The sequence below is a fragment of the Petromyzon marinus genome, chromosome 6 (genome assembly GCF_048934315.1).
Source record: "Petromyzon marinus isolate PM22_M1 ecotype Great Lakes invasive population chromosome 6, UKy_Petmar_22M1.pri1.0, whole genome shotgun sequence".
Lineage (NCBI taxonomy): Eukaryota > Metazoa > Chordata > Hyperoartia > Petromyzontiformes > Petromyzontidae > Petromyzon > Petromyzon marinus.
This window is the reverse complement of record NC_133672.1, coordinates 12,222,328-12,242,747: the sequence shown is the minus strand read 5'-3', so window position 1 is coordinate 12,242,747 and position 20,420 is coordinate 12,222,328. Positions and strand designations below refer to the sequence as shown.

The 20,420-nt window shown below is 39.6% G+C and overlaps 1 protein-coding gene across 2 annotated transcripts in view; it reads left to right on the top strand.

Annotated features, from left to right (window-relative positions):
• The window catches only part of WDR26 (WD repeat domain 26), a 58,137-nt gene that overhangs the window by 24,648 nt on the left and 13,069 nt on the right, over positions 1–20,420 (top strand). For both annotated transcript variants that reach the window (XM_032947905.2, XM_076065058.1), the window contains exon 5: positions 14,966–15,063. In XM_032947905.2, the coding sequence (XP_032803796.1) occupies positions 14,966–15,063 (98 nt within the window). The remainder of the gene's footprint in view (positions 1–14,965; positions 15,064–20,420) is intronic.

The following is a 20,420-nucleotide window of genomic DNA, read 5'->3' as shown; positions in this document are numbered from 1 at the left end:
TACGTATTTTCTAAATCAGTATTGGCAGATCGCACATGCCTATTAATAATCTAATTATATTTGGATTTATTCTGCCACTTTACAGGCTCATTTGCTTGTCAGGATTGGTTTGTCTCTATATTTTACTAATAACGATTGCTTGATGTGCTCCAATATATCACTGCATTGCAAACTAAATTTTATTTAAATCTATTGTAATTGTATTTAAGCACCCACTGTATATTGCACTAAATAAGTTCCTTTATTAGAAACAAAATATTGGAATTCCATTGTTTGTTCATTCATACAATATACGTAAAAATGTGTATAGCTCATGCCACCCATCCGTTTAAACGTATGCAACACGTGGGGGTTCCTGGTTATTGGATTCATAAATATCGCCATGTGAACAGTAGCAGGGAGAGACTCCCGTCTTGTCACTATTGCGCTAATACAGCTCGAGACCTTGCTGATGAAATGCTGTTGAGCAAGCTGATGAGCTTGAGGACCGGACGTGGCGAAGCACTGTGCCGCTTAGCTGCCCCATAACTCTTCTCTTACAACGTGGGCTAAATAGTTTACCGTGAAATGCATGGCGTCATTCGTAGCGCATATATATTCTTGAATGTTCTGGTGATTTTTTTAAGGGCTGTCTGTGGCTTTATTTCCCTAACTTGCTGTTAAAAGTACAAATGTGTAACGGTAAGAAGGTAATAAAAATCATCGTTGAAAACAAGTGCATCCACGTGCACTCATCGCTCCTGCTAATGAGTCGCCTCGTATTGCTGCTGCCTCCATGCTCTCATAATGAATCACGCATGTCTTATGCATAACCTACTGGTCTCTAAGGGATGGCTAGGCAGAGGTTGACAACCAGATGTTTGCTGAACTCTCGACTGACCGAAGTTTATTTCCAGACTGCTTTACAATATAAGCCATGTCAGTGTCCTCCCCTGTTTGAATGTGTTTTGAACAAAAATATCAGTCATGAATTCACCCAAAATGATTTTAACTGCATAATTTTATATTCTGTTACATGCATGGTCTGCCTGTCTGGTCTTTGGTGTGTGTGTTTTTTATATGTGTACATAGTCAACCTTTTGCTGGAAGACATGCTTCACGTTTTTGCACAGCATCTTGAAATGCAATCAGATGCTTTAATTGATATTCGTAAAAATGTATGATGTGGTTCCTATATAGATTCATTGGCGCACCTTTGTGGCTGCAGTATTTTTAAACGTCGAGTGCGTTGCAGTACATAAATTGCTGTTGACAAAAGGTTATGACGCTGAAGCATTTTTCCCACCTTTAGTTTTGCAAGTCAGCAATACATAATGTAGCAAGTCTCAACGAACATAATTGACCAAATATCATAAGGGGACACACATTTGTGAATGTCTGACAGCTGATTGCTGTATTGCAATGTACTGAGATTAAAGGGTACAGAAAAGGAGCAACGGTATTTACCTTTTTTACAAGTTTGCTATTTTGGAAATTAGACATGTCCTGTCTAACTTTGCCATTGATTGTAAATACGTTGTAGATTCTCAATGTAATGCAAAACACCTTTAAAGCTTATCAAAATTATGACCACAATAACCACGTGTTTTAATACTATAAAATTAATACGATAATTTGAATTCTGTAAACCATATTTTACAGACCCGAAATTCTTCGGCAAACTATTACATGTTATAAATTAAGCTTTAACTCAGTGTACTGTCCCACCATCTATACCTTTTTATTTTTGATTGCTGTTTTAGGCTGTAAAGAGCGACACTATAAGAAGAACTCCTGCAATGCTTCTCATTAATTTAAAATTGGCCTCCCAATAATAATGGCAAGGCTCGAATTATACATCTGAAATAGTAGCCCGTTGCATTTTTTCCTGGTTGCAGAGTTCACATACTTGTCATCCTAAACTTGTTCACTAGTGTGAACTTTTTTTATTGATGTTCAGTTTATAAATTTAGTTTTTTTTCCTCTTCACAATTATTAACATTTCAAATACAAAAAAGCCGACATTGCTGTAATTTCAAACTGCAATGAAGTTCTCATTTTAATAAGTATTAATGAACAATTATCAATATTTCAAAACACTTTAATCCAAGACTTGCTTGGGGGTATGTGGTTTGCTTTTAAGCCTCATTCTTGTCACGGGTTGCTTGCTTGCTGCTTAGCATCTGAGGTGTGCTTTGCCTTGTGAGCGTTACCGTCAAAGCAGTTTAACACTGCCATGCCCCCTCTGCCCTGTGGTGAGCTTCGCGCTTACAAGGAGGGAATGCTAAACGTATTTTTTTACATAAAGTTTCGGTCGCTACTGGGCCATTAAGGCAGCCGCAACAATCGCAACTGCCCTCTCAAACGCACTCTTGCCAGTGGCTTCCAGGCCAAGTTGAGCAACACGAGGGTTCTCTCCCATGAACAAAGTCTGAGGGCAAGTAACACGAGTAACTTTCCATTTGACGGGCGTCAAGCACATATTCAACTGACTGTATCGCTCCTTTTAACACGTAGGCTCTCAAGACCAGTAATATTAATAATAAAGGTTTTTTGGGTTAGATCGCGTAATTTATAAATGTGTTCCAACCCTCCACCACCTCTGACACGGCCAATCAGTCAAACATGTGTCACGTTTACAAAAGACAAATAGTTCACGATTTTAGCTCACCGGTGTGTTGAAGAGTGGATCCACAACATTTACAATTTGAGTGCGACGTTTCGCTGGAAATTACATCCAGCATCTTTGGGGGATTTACCAAAATAGTGAAGTCATCCACCCTATATCCGGTCTTAAATAGTACAGGATGACGTCATCGTTGAACCCCATCAGGTTTCGAGATCAGAGGCGGAGGTGGGGGGGTATTGTAATTATATTATAGATTAGTAATCAGTTCATTAGTATGTGATTCCTCGATAAGGAAATGTAATATGTATTTTGTATTATTTATTAATACGCTTCCAGGCTGTCTATAGCTATCACAGCGGTTGAAATTATTTGAATTCTCAATTTCAATTGATTCTCTAACTAATCTTGGCCAAATTTTGATTTAAAGCTTTCGTGACTGCAGTAATTCATATTCTTAGTTTTTTCGGTAAAGTCACGTTGAAGAGAAACAACAAAATAACAAAATATATATAAAACAATAAAAAATTCTCACGACGTTTCGACCATAACTCAAATTCTCACGACGTTTCGACCATAACTCAAACGGTCATCATCAGGTGATGACCGTTTGAGTTATGGTCGAAACGTCGTGAGAATTTTTTATTGTTTTATATATATTTTGTTATTTTGTTGTTTCTCTTCAACGTGACTTTACCGAAAAAACTAAGAATATAATCTTGGCCAGTAATAATTAGTTCTGCATAACACTTCAATGTCATCAAAATCAATTGAATGTCCTTGTTGGCAAGCATGCTCTGTGCTCTGCCACTGCTGGAGAAAGATACCTATATCATAATAAAATTAGATCCAACCAATACTTTAGAATGCAAGACTTGTGCAATCTTTGCATATTCATTAATCCCCAAGACTGAGCAATACCAAATTAAGCCACGGGCCTCAAAACCACCTAAACTGTATGGGCTACCAAAAAATCATAAAATCAGAATCCCATTCCGACCCATAGTAAGTACAATGGGCTCTGCCACATAGAAATTAGCAAAATATGTAACTAAACAAATAAGCCCTACATCGAAGGGACATCTTAATTTATAAGAAATTCAGAATATCTTGTGAATGTGATTAAAGATATTAAACTTAACCCTAATGATATTCTGGTAAGTTTTTATGTAATTTCTCTGTTCACTAAGGTTCCAGTTAACGAGTCACTTAAATTACTTGATACACTGGTAAAGAAGACAGGTTTACCAGAAGATATTCCAAAACTAGCTGACCATTGTCTAAATAACACTTATTTCTTGTGGAGAGGTGACTTCTTTAAACAAAAGGAAGGAGCAGCAATGGGCTCTCCTTCATCTGCTATAGCAAATCTGTACATGGAAAACTTTGAAACAAAAGCACATGCCTCAAGTACATTAAAACCATATTTTTTGTTTAGATATGTCGATGACACTTTGGTTGTCTGACCACATGGTAAAGATACACACATTTTTTAATCATCTCAATGCACAAAACCCAGCCATCCAGTTCACCATGGCAATGGAGGTGAACAACACACTCCTCTTCCTGGATATTTTGCTCGGACACGGCCTAAATGGTAAACTAACACACAGAGAGCGTCTACCGAAAGGGAACACACACTGATGCCTATCTGAATGCAGATTCGCATCATCACTCAGCACAGAAATACACTCTCATAAAGACGCTCATACATCAGGCAAAGACAGTGTCAGATGGTGAAAGTTTAAGGAAAGAGATTAAACATGTTAAAGAAGCACTAAGACTAAATGGCTACAATGCTCAAATTAACAGAGCATTGAATGTCAAATCAAGATCGAACAACAATACTGCGGAAAGTCATCAGATTATCAAAACAATTAAATACCATATATCTCAGGAGTTACTGACAAATTAACCCGTGTTTTGCAAAAGTAAAACATTGAAGTGAGATTTGGTACAGTACACAATAAAAAAAACTAGTGTCTTGGACTAAAGATTAATTACCGAAGTTGTCAACAGAAGTTGTATATCGGATCAATTGCTTATGCGGTAAATGCTATATTGGACAGACGGGACGTAACATTAGCGTAAGACTAAAAGAACACCAAAGGAACATTAAATTGTCCCAAACACAACTGTCAGCAGTGGCAGAGCATGCCTGCCAACAAGGACATTCAATTGATTTTGATGACGTTGAAGTGTTATGCAGAACTAATTATGACTGGCCAAGATTAGTTAGAGAATCAATTGAAATTGAGAAGAATTCAAATAATTTTAATCGCTGTGATAGCTATAGACTCAGCGCAGGCTGGAAGCGTATTATAAAGTAAAACACAACACATTTCAATTCCTTACAGGTGCGTCACATGCTAAGTGGCTGATTACTGATCTATTACATAATTGTATACACCTCCACCTCTGATCTTGAATCCTGATGGGGTTCAACAATGATGACGTCATCCTGCACTATTTAAGACCCGAAGCAGGTGGATGGCTTCACTATTTTGGTAAATCCCCCAAAGATGCTGGATGTACAGTAATTTCCAGCGAAACGTCGTACTCAAATTGTAAATGTGGATCCACTCTTCAACACACCGGTGGGCTCAAGTAGTGAACTATTCGCCATTTGTCAACGTGACACATTTTTTTACTGATTGGCCGTGTCGGGTGGCGGAGGGTTGCGACAAATTTATAAATAACGCGATCTAAGCCAAAAACCTTTTTTATGTGTCACTGCTGCATATGGATACTTCTAAACTCGATGGCTTACGGTCTCCAGCGCATCGTCTGGAACTGCCTCCCCCCCCCCCACTGCTGTTGACACCCTGCCCCATTTTGATCTAAAGCTTTCGTGACTGCAGTAATTCATATTCTTAGTTATTTCGGTAAAGTCACGTTATATATATTTTGTTGTTTCCCTTGAACGTGACCCTGCCCCATGTTCGATCTTTCTTTTTAACTCTACCTGTGACTCGCTGCTTTTTCGATAACGTAAATATTCCCACCAATTCTACAGAGCAGAGCATCCTGAGATGTGGTTATCATTATTTAGATATGAATCCAAAAGGGGTTGTAATTATGCCGTATCGTAAGTTAAGTTTGTAGTGTGTCACTACTTATGCCCAACTTTGCAAGTTGCAGTCTTATTTGTTCTGACAGGGAGCTTCTGAAAGTGGCTTGAAAATATATACTTGTACCAAGTTGAACTTGATATACGCATATGTACAGAATGGAGAAAATAATAGGCAAACTGCTATAAATATTCTTCTGTCAAATACTGTCAGAATTGTACTTTTCTATTGTCAGCATTGCTGCCCACGTAGGTTGAGATTTTCACAGCAGGTAACGTCTTCCTGTGGTGGTGGCTGATAAAGACGTGAAGTTCCAACCTCTATGGAGGTAAAACATCACCTAATTCACCATTTCCATGACAATTATTATTCGATGTCTGCAAAATAAGCGTCTAATTGATTTGAACCCACTCAGAAATTAATAAGTTGTCAGGATTCAATAGCCGAAGTCCCATACAGCAACCGTTTATTTAATCTTGTGGGGATTTTAACACTTCCCGTGACTCCAGGTTTATGTGAATCAATTACGTACGATGTACACGACTAAAGCATTCAATTATCATACTCACATTTCCACGTGTGTCTCTTGAGCGTATGAATACATTTTAATTGATGCATTGTTATATTTTTACTGCATATAAAAACATTCTTCCATCTTTGCAGTGCTATTTCAAGTATGTTTTACCTGACATTATTCTCATAACATTTGCACAACTTGTTCCTAAATAAAAACAATGCTGTATTACTCTGCCATCGTTGCTATTTAAGGTCAAGACAGGTTTGAGGTGGTTGCTTTTAAAATGAAAATGCATCGTTTCCCCCATTAAGCACAGCAATCGCATTGTGGTAAATCATTGGCGTGTTTGAATGGCTTTAAACACTGCTGATTGTTGTTTTTTTGAATCGCCCTCCTTAACCTATTTGGAAATCACAGGCCATTTGCCGACAGCACCCTTTACGTGCTGTCGGCACTGGGGGGGGGTGGCTGGGTTAGGCAGGCTGTTGGTGAGTAGTGACCAGGTGGCCAGTCGACAGTGTAATTTGTAACCCAGCCATCAGCCTAATGTGGCCAAGCATACACAGATATTGGTGGACACTCTCGTTTAATCTCTTGGCAGAGGCCTATCTTTGGAAGCAAGCCACAAGCCATATTTACTACTTTGGGTTTATGTTAAGGCCACATATTAATTTTAGCGGATTCCTACACCAGGCCCACCCTCATCCATCTTACACTTCACACCCATTTCATGTTTTGTGTTGGTGAACGAAACCCACAATTTTTTCACTAACAGCACATGCTGACGATTTCTATTAAGCGCGATAGCATTAGATTGATTGTAAGGGGGTGTATATTTTCATTTTGACCTTATGGCCAGTATCCTCTGTAAAAGTGTATAAGTATCACTGACGGCACTAAAAATCCTGCAAATGGCTTCCATGTGGCTTTGCAGAAGCATGTAGTCGTTGACTTAACACTAACATTTATTTTTCGATTTAAAGCTTTCGTGACTGCAGGGATTCATCTTTTTGGTTCTTTCGGTAAAGTCACGTAGAATGGAAATAAAATAATAAAAATAAAACAATGAAATAAAAATCTCACGACGTTTCGGCCACAACACAAGTAGCCTTCTTCAGGTGAAGAAACAGGACTGTCCAGAAGACAGCGCTTGAGTGAACACTGCCAAGCAAGTGCAGCGTCTTTTAAGCTTTGAGTCGCGGAAAGGTGAGAGACTCTTCGAGTCTCTCACCTTTCTGAAGAGGGTGCCACGACTCTTAAGCTTAAAAGACGCTGCACTTGCTTGGCAGTGTTCACTCAAGCACTGTCTTCTGGACAGTCCTGTTTCTTCACCTGAAGAAGGCTACTTGTGTTGTGGCCGAAACGTGAGAATTTTATTTTATTATGTTTTATTTGTATTATTTTATTTCCATTCTACGTGACTTTACCGAAAGAACCAAGAAGACTAACATTTATATTTTGGGTTCAATCGCATGTGTGTACTGCCTCCTCTACCTGACACAGCCGAATAAATAAAGATGTCATATTAGTTGCAAAAGCCTATATGTTAGATTTAACTGTGACATTGTATGTAAATTGTATGTTAATTACTGAGAAGCTGGCACATTATTTTTTATGAATACATAATACATGAATACATAAGTCTATTGACTTATGCATTCATTTTTATACCCAATTAACAAAATACTGTAGCGTGTGATGTGCCTTTCTGAAACGAGCATGGTACTGTAAATATAGAGTTGTAGGGGAATTAGAAACCGTTGTAATAAATACCTCTGTCGATGGTGTATTGCATGTAGTGTAGATGTTCCTGTGTGTGCGATACTGCAGGTTAAAAAACAATATCTAATCACGTGCTTTTATTTGACGTAGCACTGATATACATTTTATTCTTGTAACAAAAGGCGTTTTATTTGTTAAGCTGCCAATGACATGTTGTATGGGGTGCAATTTAAATTCAATTCACTGGTGGAATTAGCTGGCTGTAATCCAAAGTGTGGCATCAGAAATGTGATGTTTAACGTCATTATTTCCATCCTTCAAACTGAATGCTGATTAATATGGGATTACGACTGACTAACAGGCGACACTACAGAGGCATGTGGACATTCATTGTTATGGGTCAGGAATTATTTGACGTTCTCCCTGCTTTACAAAATAATAAATATAATTTTACCACAAAATATTAACAATTAGTCAATCATTTTAGATGCAAGGCTGTGCAGTACAATTATCAACTGGGTTCATCATGGTGTTCTGTTGTGTGTGTGTGATAGCATTGCCTATCAAGCAAGCCTGGTAAATTTAATTATCTTTTTTTTGCGTGTTGGCTAATATGAATTGTTTAACAAAATCCAGGTGGCAGACTAAACTGCTTGGCTGAAAGAAAGAAAATGCCCGCTGGGATTTGTATACATCACTGTGTATGGGGGCAGTTACAGCATACATAAAGCGCATCAATAACCCCTGTCCTCGTGTAGGTTCTGGACAGCTATTGGCCTATGCAGTGGTGTTAAGTCTCATTCACTGGACAAGTGGGATAGGGATGGATGTCGGAATGGTAGGTCTTCAAATTACTGATGTGCGTGTCGTTTGCTCTTTGCTTGGATTGGAAACAGCTGGGCTGCTTTGGCTGATTCAGCAGTGCTAAGGGACACTGGGGCAGATGCAACGGCCAGCACTCATGCTAATCATACCTTAAGGGAATTGCGTGCCTACTCGGTGCCCCCTTTTGAAGGTTAAGTCTGAGGTTATTACTGAAATTCAGACGATCCATGAAAATGTTTTCTCTAACACATTTGGATGTGAACCCCAATGCTTCTCTGAATTAAATCTCGGTATATCTTTGCTGTTACAGAAACCAATCCGTTTATCCCATTGGCTTCTCATTTGATCCTTCGAACAGGGTTAATGGATTTTCAGAATGAATCTGTTTTGTGGGAATTCACCAGTCAGGCTGGTTTTTATTAACCTGTAAAATATGTAGAAAAACCCATCAGTGGCTCAATATATGTGTTTTAATCTGTGGTGCTTCTCTCTTAAGCACTTGTTCATTATTTTTTTAAAATGGATAATATTCAAACAAAATTGTGATATCGGAATACTCTCGTTTTAATATCAACAAGATTTAGCTTAGTCTTTCGTGGTGTATTTTTTTCTCCCTTAGTCCCTTTAATCCTTTCACTTCCATTTTTCTATCCATCCACAATGCCTTTACTCGCAAGAGTGAAAGCCACGCTGGAATGCAATGTAACTGTCATGCACATTATGAAAATTCTGTAAATATACAGGATTGTTTTTTTACAGCATTTGCCTTGAAATGCACATTTTATCATGCACGAATTATTTAAGTACGGTGCACTTGGAGTCTTTGTAGCCGAGGGCTCACGTAAAGCGTAACTGCCAAGAAAAAGCTTTTTGAGCTTGCTAATAGCCAGCCAGATTGAACTTCACATGTCAAAAACTAAAATACTTGCCAATAGCCTAATGTCTGCTGAAAGATGTTGATGCTGGATTGCCTTGGTCGATGGTCTTTCTTGGAAGACTTTGTTTGCTACATCCTCACGAAAAGGTACGCGACGTGCTGCTGGGTACAAAGTGAAGTTTCGTGCAAAGGTTGTAGCATCCCACGCCACTGAAGTATCGTATTTACCAGTATTTCATTGTATGTTTGTGTTCGACTGTCGAAAGGCTGCCAGTGAAGTGACATGCAATTGAAAATGCTTGCAAACAAACTATAGACTGTTTAGCAAATTATGTGGCGCTGCTGCGTTGACAGTGGTGTGCAAGCACAATCAACAATATAAATCTTGATTTCAAGCTTTCGTGACTGCAGGAAGTCATACTCTTTGGGTCTTTAGGTCAAGTCACGTAGATAGAAAATCATTATTTTCTAATTATTTTCTATCTCCGTGACTTGACAAAACAAACTCAACAGATTCATCAATAAGAATGTCTTTAGAAGAAAAATATTATCGAATATGTATAGCAATGACGCTTTGGGAAATAGCCCTTAGTCATAGCACATATAGACCTTATCTGATGGCTATTTCTCTGCTTTCATATAGCTGGGGTGGGGACTTTTAAAATTAGCATTGCTGCAATGGTGTTTCTGCACAAAGATAAAATGAGGGTAAGTTTTTACGGATATGGTGCCTGTTACATTATTTTTGTTGGAGTACAGTAAATCGTGTTTAAGCTGTTTAAAATAATTATGTCATTGCAGAGCTTTCTGTAACTCGTGGCTTATAGTCTGCCTTGGTTTAAATAGCTGTACAGGGCTCTGCATGGGAGATTAGGTACCTAGCCAGGGAGGACTTGTGAGTTGAGCGCTGCTGTCATGGTCAGATTCAGTGATCTATATTGGCCCGAGCAGAATGCTTCAACAAGGTCCAAATTAGCCACAGTGTCCCAGGGCTGGAAACAGTTTGGACACATGCCACCGGCTATAATGAAATGGGTGATTACTGTTCTTATTGACGGACTGACACGGGATTTGCTGATGTTTGAGGTTCAAGTGTCAAGTGTTAAATCGTACCTGCGATGGACCGAGCGGTTGAACCTTTTGAGAAAAATAAACTGTTGAACAGAATCTAATGACCAGAGTAGGTGTTCATTGGATGGACATACACAAGCGCTAAAAATTAAATTAATTTGAGGCTCGACAAAGTACAGTAGTCGGGTGTTTTTTGTGCAAAACATTCCACATGATTGGCACTTGAGCCATCTGTTTGCAAATGTGCTCCTCCCAGTCGTTGCACTATTTGTAAAAGAAACACTGCAGAGAATATTAATGTAAAATAAATTCCAGACACTTAAAATACACCAATGAATGAAGGCCCTCCCCATATCAAGTCAGTCACGGTTTTTTTTGTTTTACCATAGTTCACCATGCTTGCCAATGCGGGTTGGTGGGGGAGACTGTTATGGTATCACTTGCCACTGATGCCAGTCGTGTCTGGGAATTGAAATGGGTTCATAATGCTGCGCAGCGTGTTAATCACTCTACTTCACTTGACAACATCAATAGTAGTAAAATGGTAAACAATGTAATCGTTTTTTTTATGATATACCACACAGTGCTTGTATTGGAAATTATTTTTATATACTGGCCTATGAATTGTGGAGATGCTGTTTTACATTTTACCGCAACATTGCATAATATAGTTCTTTATCAAATCGCCAAATAAGTTGCCATCTTATGTCAAACAGTTGTGTAACACCCAAACCATGAACAGCTAAAATAACTTGTCTTTAGTATACCAATTAAGTTATGTGGGGTAAGTATCATCAGTTATCATGAGATGTCCTGTGCTCCGCACAAAATTACATTTGAAGATTAATTTCCAGAACGATATACAGTTCCGTAATAATAATTTCAGTAATCCTCTCAAATGGAGAATAAAATATTCAACTGTACTCATTGCTATTTATCTGTGTATACATTGTGTGCACATTGCATGTCGTGTTTAGTCTATTTTTTTTTACTAACCAGGTGAGAACTCAAAAGAGACCAGAATTGTGTAATTTGCATGAGTGATCAGGGGCATTAGTCTGCCAGTCGGATTGCAATGATTGCTGTGGTACAGTAATTCCTCGTTTTACGTGGTAGTTGCGTTCCTAAAAGGTGTCGCGTTTAAGAGAAAACGCTTTGGGCACGGAATTACTGTAGCGAAGCACATTTGGACTAAAATAAGCCTGTAGTCATCCCGTGGCAGGACACTGAATTATGCCGCGTTACTGTATCATTCCGCGTACTGTATCATTCCGCGTACTGTATCATTCCGTGTACTGTATCATTCCGCGTACTGTATCATTCCGTGTACTGTATCATTCCACGTACTGTATCATTCCGCGTACTGTATCATACCGCTTAGCCGCCCAGCAGCACAAGAAAGTAGTTTGGCGTCGACCGCTCAGAACCCCGCAGTGATATCGGGTGCTTTCCACATCGTGTGAAATGTGTTCGCTCATAGAAGAACCATGATATATAGTGAAAATGTGTTGTGTGAACACGTGCTATGCAAAGTCTTACCATATAATTTCAACAGTAATTTGCGGTGTCATTTTCAAATTTGCTAAGATTTGGATCTTGACGATAGCACAAAAATAGCCTTCTCTTAATAACATTAGTGGGTGAACTTGATTAGGTGCTTTCATGACTGCAGGAATTACTCTTTGGTTTTTTCGGTAAAGTCACGTAGAAAAAAATATATAATAGCATACTATATAGTATGCTGTTATATAATATATGTTTTATTTCTACGTGACTTTACCGAAAAAAAACAAAGAGTAACATTAGTGGATCTTTACCGTCCAGAGTGAAGCAAACGGCGCGCGGTATTACTATCGTCATTACACCCGCAGTAATAATTCGGGTGGCCGCTGGATTAGAACAATGAGCCTCTGCAACAAGTAGTGGATGCCGCTACTCCTAGGTCATGTGACCACCCCATGTCTATTGTTAAAGTCTACTGTGAGCAAAGGATCGCATGGTGGAGTGTGTATGGCAGTGGAAGCTGGAACGGTTTGATGACACGATGCTTTCTTCCACACAGTGCAATCTCCCTTGTAAACAATTCTGCCACTGGTTTTGATTTTGTTCATGGGTGTCATTTAAAATCCTTCAAATCAGTTTTATCTCCCCTCTGTGAATCGAATAATGATCGTGGTATCATTTCACAAGGTATTTAATTTTCTGTTTAAATATTTAGTACAATAAGTCTGCTGATTATGTTATAACAATTCGTGCAGCGTCTTCGATATCCACAGTTATTTCATAATTTCCAGGAACTTTTCCCTTTTTGCTGACGAGGAGCGGCAGTGTTTACTTGTTCAAGTGTGACCTCTGGAACCTCATGGATGAGGCAATAAATGCAAGTTGGACATCATATTTTGGGGTGGTAGCTTATGCCTGTCATCCACCACTGTGGAGGCGAGGGTTAGTGGATCACACATGTTGTTCAACTCCCTTGCCGTGAGTATCGAGGTGCTATATACCTTCGTTTTCCCAGGAGAATGTCGTACAGCAAGAATGTGGATTCCCCCTTGTCCGCCTATGTGGGATCGTGTTTCCCTCGCACATGTGGGCATGTGTGTTTTTCTCGAGGTGCTCTGGTTTCCTCCCATATGTATAAAGTCTCATTCATTGGCCGATAACACCTTCATATATAGAGGACCGCAGAGTTTGGGCGATTGTTGGCGCTGGCTCGCCACATGGCTGTCTTCTTGCTTGTCTGTGGTTCCTCACGCCGTCAAGTCATTCTCTCTTCGAGAGTGAGCAGATACTGTGTGGGTTACAAGTTAAAAGTGTTACCGTATTGACCGGTAAGTTAAGTCGACTGACAGCTGATGGACTGAGACTAACAACGGAGTGGCAGCCAAAGGAGTAACCCAAGAGGATGACTGCCACTAGAGATGGAGCGATGAGATCGGCTCCGATGCAGAAGTGAGATGGATTGTGACATACACTAGACTGTTGGGATGGTGACATGGGGAGGCCTTCATCCAACCATGGATTCGTCATGGTCGGTGATGATGATGACCTAATATAAACACAGCACTTACAATATTGCATTTAGTAGGACACTGTCCTTCTCATGGTACCCAACCGTAATGAAAGGTTTACCGTTAATCTGTAATAGGTGCGATACCAGCCCAAACACCCAGTTATCTCAACCAATGGTTCTGCCTGTAAGTGTTGATGTTTTGATCGTGTTTGAATGCATTGTAGAGCAACACTTATATATCATTATGCTGTTTTTGCTCCACTGTATTCACATGTGCTGCAGTGTGCCGTTTGTAGAACAGGCGCGCGAGTCTGATGCACGGCATGTTGTGTTAGCTTGGTATTCATTTCCTTCCTGTTCGGACGGGTACGTTCACTGTACAGCACATTACGGAACAGTCAGCTGGGGTTATAAAGTGTTTTTGCGTTGTTGTTATTGTAATTTTTTTAGTACAGCATTGACTCATTCAATTGTGCATTCATTCAGTATTTTACAGTGCATGCTGCGATGTTAAGCATATAACCCGAGGGTTCTTCAGCAATTTTACATGGGCATTCATGCAAAGTGTGATACTGTCACTCTCTTTGTGTGTCACAAGAGGAAATCGTATATATAATACCTACAATCCATGCAATGTGTTCACATACGGTTGATATATTTTTAACTGATGTACTGTATTTGAAAAAAAATCAACATTATACATGGGTAATCCATAGATTCTCTATTATTTTTCAGGCGCAGGTGTAGTACATACAGTATATTCTTGCACTCCAATGGCACTATCATGTTTGATGTCAGTGTTTTGTTTCTGTACAAGTTGTCATCCTTTTTAAAACAAGTTGCAACGGCGCTAGTAATGAAGGTTTCTTAAGCCACTTAAAATGAGTACATTTATTTGGGCTCATAGAAATACCCATCATCCTGCCGCAGCATTGTCCGTGTTTTGCAATGCAAAGTGAATTTATATTGCGTCCAAATATGACCGCAACTTAAGATGCTGTGGAGGATCAGCGGGCATGTTTATTTTATGCAAAGAGGCAATTATGAGGCATAGGGGGAAAAAAGCAAGTTCTTGAGCCTGGAGTTGAACAGGGGTGAGGAGGCCACATCACAGATTACTGGGTGAAGAGAGTTTCACGCTGTAGCTGGAGGAACGCAGGAGAAATGCAAAAGCCTTCCTCTGTAAAACTCTGTGTTGAGCCTGTGGTGAAGTCTGTTTTTTTGAGTCTGTGCTCTCTGTGCCCGTGGTATTGCCCTGTGCCAGGTACCTGATGTGTAGTAATCCAGAGGACCTTCGAGAGAAGGCTGGCTGGGAGGGCAAGGGGCCTCTCTCCCGTGCCAAATTACTGGACAAGCTTCACAGTAAGCGCTGCACACACGTGCACACGCGTGACACTATGGGACTCCCCCCCCCCCCCGCATCTTGTACATTATACATTTCTGCAGCACAAGGCCAGCCAGAGGCTGTAGTAGACATTACCTGGTTGAGGATTTTAAATAGTATATATTTTCAAGACTCCAGTATTCCTATCGGAATTGTTGAGTGTTATGCTGCTAAACATTCGTACTTACATTCAAACCTTGTCTATTTAACGAGGAGATTAAATGTCAGAGAAATCTTAAGATCACCACAGCAACCAAATTATCTCCAGGAAGCTGAGCTTTAAAGCTGCATTAATCGACTGTGTGTGCTGACTAGGCTCATCAGCCAATTATATGGGAAATTAAACGTTAACATTTTTGAAGAAATAACACAGGAGATCGGGCCTGCATCTTTTATATGGTGATCTGACTGCAAAACCAAACATCACACAGACATGCACAAAAAAATCTCTCTGCATGATCCAGCTCTTATGCGTGGCTCGCTGCGTGCCCTTCCACGCAGAGGACATCCTGAGGTTTGTATCTCAAAGCAGGTTCTTTGTATGTGTGACTTAGTACCAGGAGAATTGTAAACATGTAAAACGTTAATTATAATTCGAATACACAGTTTGAATTTACACGCCGATGTTGGTATATGAAACATTACATTTGTCAATTGAAAAAGAAAGCGGTGCCCTTTAGATTGTGCTGTTTGGGGTGACTGCTCCTTCATGGTGCAGAGGACTTGCACGTATTAGTTACGGTCTCCAGGGGCATTTAGTGTCAATAACCTTACCCGCAGGAGTTGCTCACGTTCAGTTTTTCCATTCTTCATTTTACACAGTTATCTTTCACCTATGCCAATGAAGTGAAACAAATGCCATTGCAATTTTGTTCCTTAAGTCAACGTTTGAAGTCTAACGAAAACAGCATATGGCGTTTTAGACATGCTGCACAATGAATTCATGTATTCTTATACTGAACAGAATTAGCGTCGCAGATTAACATTTAACTTGGGGGGGGGGGGGTCATGTTTTGTCCAAATATAGCATGACAGCATGTCAAACACATGCTCACCATTGAGGAGGGAGAGTCCCATACTGCCAGGCATTGATTTCAACTTCGTTATTGGTACTGACACAGGGCACCTGGCAACTGCATGGGGCAGTTTTAGGAAGATGTCCGATGAAGCAAAGCAGTGCATTTGGCACCGTTATAAATCACCTTCTCCACTGTGGAATCAGTGAATCTATAGACCAGAGTGTGAGTGTGTGTGACTACCAGTGTGTCTGCGTACATCTGTGGAATGCTAGTGCACATGCTGGGAGCTATGAGGCACACTGCTTACAACACGAGACCTCACTGGAATGTGGAACTGCCAGCTTGTGCGTTCCCACTTAATGAAGTCTCAAGTATATGTAGGCAACTGGAGCCCAAAATGTGTATGGTAACTTAATAGGCGATGTCCGTGTTACGACATGACCGGTCACTGGATGCACAAATGTATTATTATTATTCCCCGCTTTTATAAAGCTGTAAAAAAAAGCCCTCAAAGAAAATGTTGTGGTTTTAATGTGAGCACTGCTTATTAATTTATTACACGGAAATAAGTTATTAAAAAATTCTATTTTTTGCAGATGTTTTTTTCTATCCCATTGCAACATTGTTTCATCCTAAACATGGAAAGCATCCACGGTATTGTGCATTTGTGCACGCCGTTGAACACTAGCGGTGCCGACAATGTTGCACAGTGCATGTACAGCGGTGTGTCATGTGCATGTGTGTCACACGTGGTTAATTGTATGCCCCTTGCTGTATAGTAATGTAGAATGGAGGTAGATACAAATAAGTGATGCAATATAAATCTGGGAGCATTTGAACTTGACTTGGCAATTAACTGAATCTGCATTCATGTTTTGGTATGTGAATTGGCATGGCTATGTTTCACAATACACTGCATCTGTTTCTTATTTAGTGTCGCCCTTCGATTAGTTTCATTAACATATTTAACTCTGATTCGCCACCAAAAGAAATACGAAATGTAAAGCAGTCAAAATGAAAGGCGTAAGACGTGTGCCGCAATAGCTAGCAACACTTTAAATACAAGGGGCTTACATCCAATTAATGGACCATTGGTTGACCATCTTCCTATGAGTTGAACAGCCTTTCATCAGCCACGTGTCCGACCATAAGATAATTACAGGTTTTACGTTTATCATTTAGTAATTTGTTTTAATGTTGAACTCACATTGGCAGAGAAGCACAAAAACACATGGAATACTATAATATTTTCTTTCGGGTTAGTGTCAAACAGCAAGTGTCCACGAAGAGAGACTAATTTTGCAATTATGAAGATTGATACAGTAATTGACATGGGTAATTGGTTGTAATGAGTCTAACTTGATTATTAGATCTGTATCATATCATTACCAAGTCTGAGAGTAAGAGGGCTGTTAATAACTATATGTGTACAAACAATTGCTGCACGTGTAGCTTAAATTTATTATGGCAGTCACAATGTCTGGTTGCATTTTTTTTACGAATCTCCAAAGGTATAAGTTGTATGTGTTTACTGTTATTTATTTCCTGTCGATGCGGTGTTGGTAGAATATAGTGATTTTTTTTCTCTGCTAAAACATGGCCTACTTATGCTTTAATGCCCCAGAAAGGTGCTGTGCACAAGTCCCCATGAGGCGATATGCGATGTGCACAGAGTCGGGGTCCCCATCATAATGAGCATGGCCAGGGGACATCTCTGGAAGCATAGACTTCATCAAACAGAGCTGTGTTTATCTTCGGACTAATTGATGGTTATGCTACAAAACTATCTATGTGCTACTCCAAACTGTAATGGATCTAAATTGTATTCATTACTTTCATTATGCAGAACCAAGCTTTTCTCAGATGTATTTATTCTGAGCTGCACAGCTGATGAGGAATTATGAACTGCTGAGATGGTAGGCACCATATGTGATGCCCTGGTGGTGGCACAGCTATATTTTCAGTATGAATAGCCTATGATAATACCTCAATTAAAAAAAAAAAACATCCTTATTGGTGGTGATCTAATCAACTGAACTTAACAGTTCAAGAGGATTGAAAATGTGTGACCTAATATCTCATATGTTAACATATTTTTGCTGACTTATCGTGCACTTAAAAAAACTATGTAAAAAAATATAAAACAAGGCCCCGCCTTGCTTACGACACAAATTGGTCCAGGTTAATATACAAAAAAGATTTACATCCGTAATTGTTTTTTACACAACCAGGCTTGGGTATTGGTGCTCTACAGTATATGAACAGTTACACTACATCCACTGACGGAGCCTACTTAACCCTGATGCACATCGAGTGATTGCTTCAGTGTTGCCGACAGGTCAGTAAACATCGTGCTCACATCCCAGAGCGATCCATCAACCCCAGTACAAACTTGGCCAGCAAGGTTAGGGGGTGGGGGATCAGGGGGGGGGGGGCACACAACCTCATCCTGCTGAGCAACGCCTCCGGATTAAGTGCCACTAGAACATAGCAACCGCATGCTTAATGTAGGCCGAGCACAGTCATGCAACATTTACGGATACATAAACACATGTATTTTTGAAAATTTATGGAGCGCTTGAGGAATAGCTACAATGACTTGAAACATTTGCACAGTTAATGTAATGTCGGCATTCCAAATGACGAAACTGTCGCATTGTACTGCTTGTAAAAATATCACCAGGTATATGAAAAGTTCCCTCTTATAGAGTTAACCTCCATGTCCTCCATATCTCATACTGGGCGAGAGCATGCAAGAATTGTAATGTGCTCATAAGCACACATTGTAATGCAAAGTAATGTTGAATGAGCACAGCTGACGGCACACCTGGCACAGCTTATGTACAATTACTCAGGAACGTGACACCATTGCCACAACTCTCATCTAACAGTACCATGCTGGTTATCATGGGAAATGCATTTTTAAATCGCTTGACAAATACCTTTGTTTTATTCAATGAGTCACCAAACAATGCCATAATTTTGGAAATTTCTCAAATGTTTGTTCATCTTAACAGCTTGGTTTTTAGAACTATGTGATTTATTTTACTTTTATATCCTTAGTTTTATGTAAGCAATACACATGCTGTATACTTAAAACATAGATACTGGGGCGAATGAGTGATGACGAAATTTCATTTTAAGCAGATTTTTTTCTGAAAATGTGCATTATCAGTAATGAGACGAATTACCAAGGCGATGCTTTTAGGTCATTTCAGCAACATTGGGAACTGGCCCATACAGAAGAAAACTAATAACGCCATCAGATATGTTTGTTGGAACAGAAGCAAGCTGTGCCAAACTGCTAATTCTGGTGCACAATGATATATATGTATGACACCACAGTGTTGAGGGGGTGGGAGGCCTTCACGCATTGGTGGATTTGTGGATGAAGACATATTTTGTTATATAATCATTCTAAAACATTGTAATTCTACACCACCAGACAACTTTATATGAATACTAAACTCAATACGTTCATCATTAGGATTACCTTTAAAATATATAATCGGCGGTGTTTTGGCACTGGCCATTTATAGCACATAAATAGAGATGGAGTGCATACTAGTTTGGAGACTACACTTTACACCATTTTGCCTGATGAAAATGAATGTTTCCTGATGAACAATTTTTAAACTGGCATATGAATAGTTATTAGTAGCCTCTGAGTAACAGAGAAAACCCTTCGATGATCAAAAGCCGCAGCTAACAGCATTGGCAAACGTGTTGGGTTTTTATTATTTTTGCTTGTGTACCACTGCCAACGCATTGTCACCAAATATAGCAAGTATTGTGTATAGTGCAACCTATGGATCCCATTGGTCTGGTATTTACATGAAATCTGCACATCTATGCCCCCCATACCTTAATGCATTTGTCCTATTTGTGTCGCTATTTTCATTTCCTTGAAAATTATTCCTTTTGGTGTTCGGCTGTCGTACGCAATGTGGAACGGCCCGTGAAAGATAATTTTAAGATCTGAATTTCTCTCTGATGCTGTCTTTCAATTTGAGGAAGAGATGAATGCTCAATGTTGTCAAGTCAAAGCATAGGATGCATTGTGATTGCAAGCATGTGTGTTTGACTCCAGCTCAAGCGTTGTCTCAGGACCATCGCAGCAGTGACCTTGAGGGAATACAAATGGACATGTTAATTTGTCTGCAGACCACCACTAATGCTTATTAATGACACAAAAGTGTCCTTAAAACGATGTGATTTTGGTAAAATGCACTTAAGATTAGCTCTCATCAACCATGCAGACATGTCTCCCTGCATGTGCATCGTATCCTCGTCATCATACAAATGTCTTGAGCCCA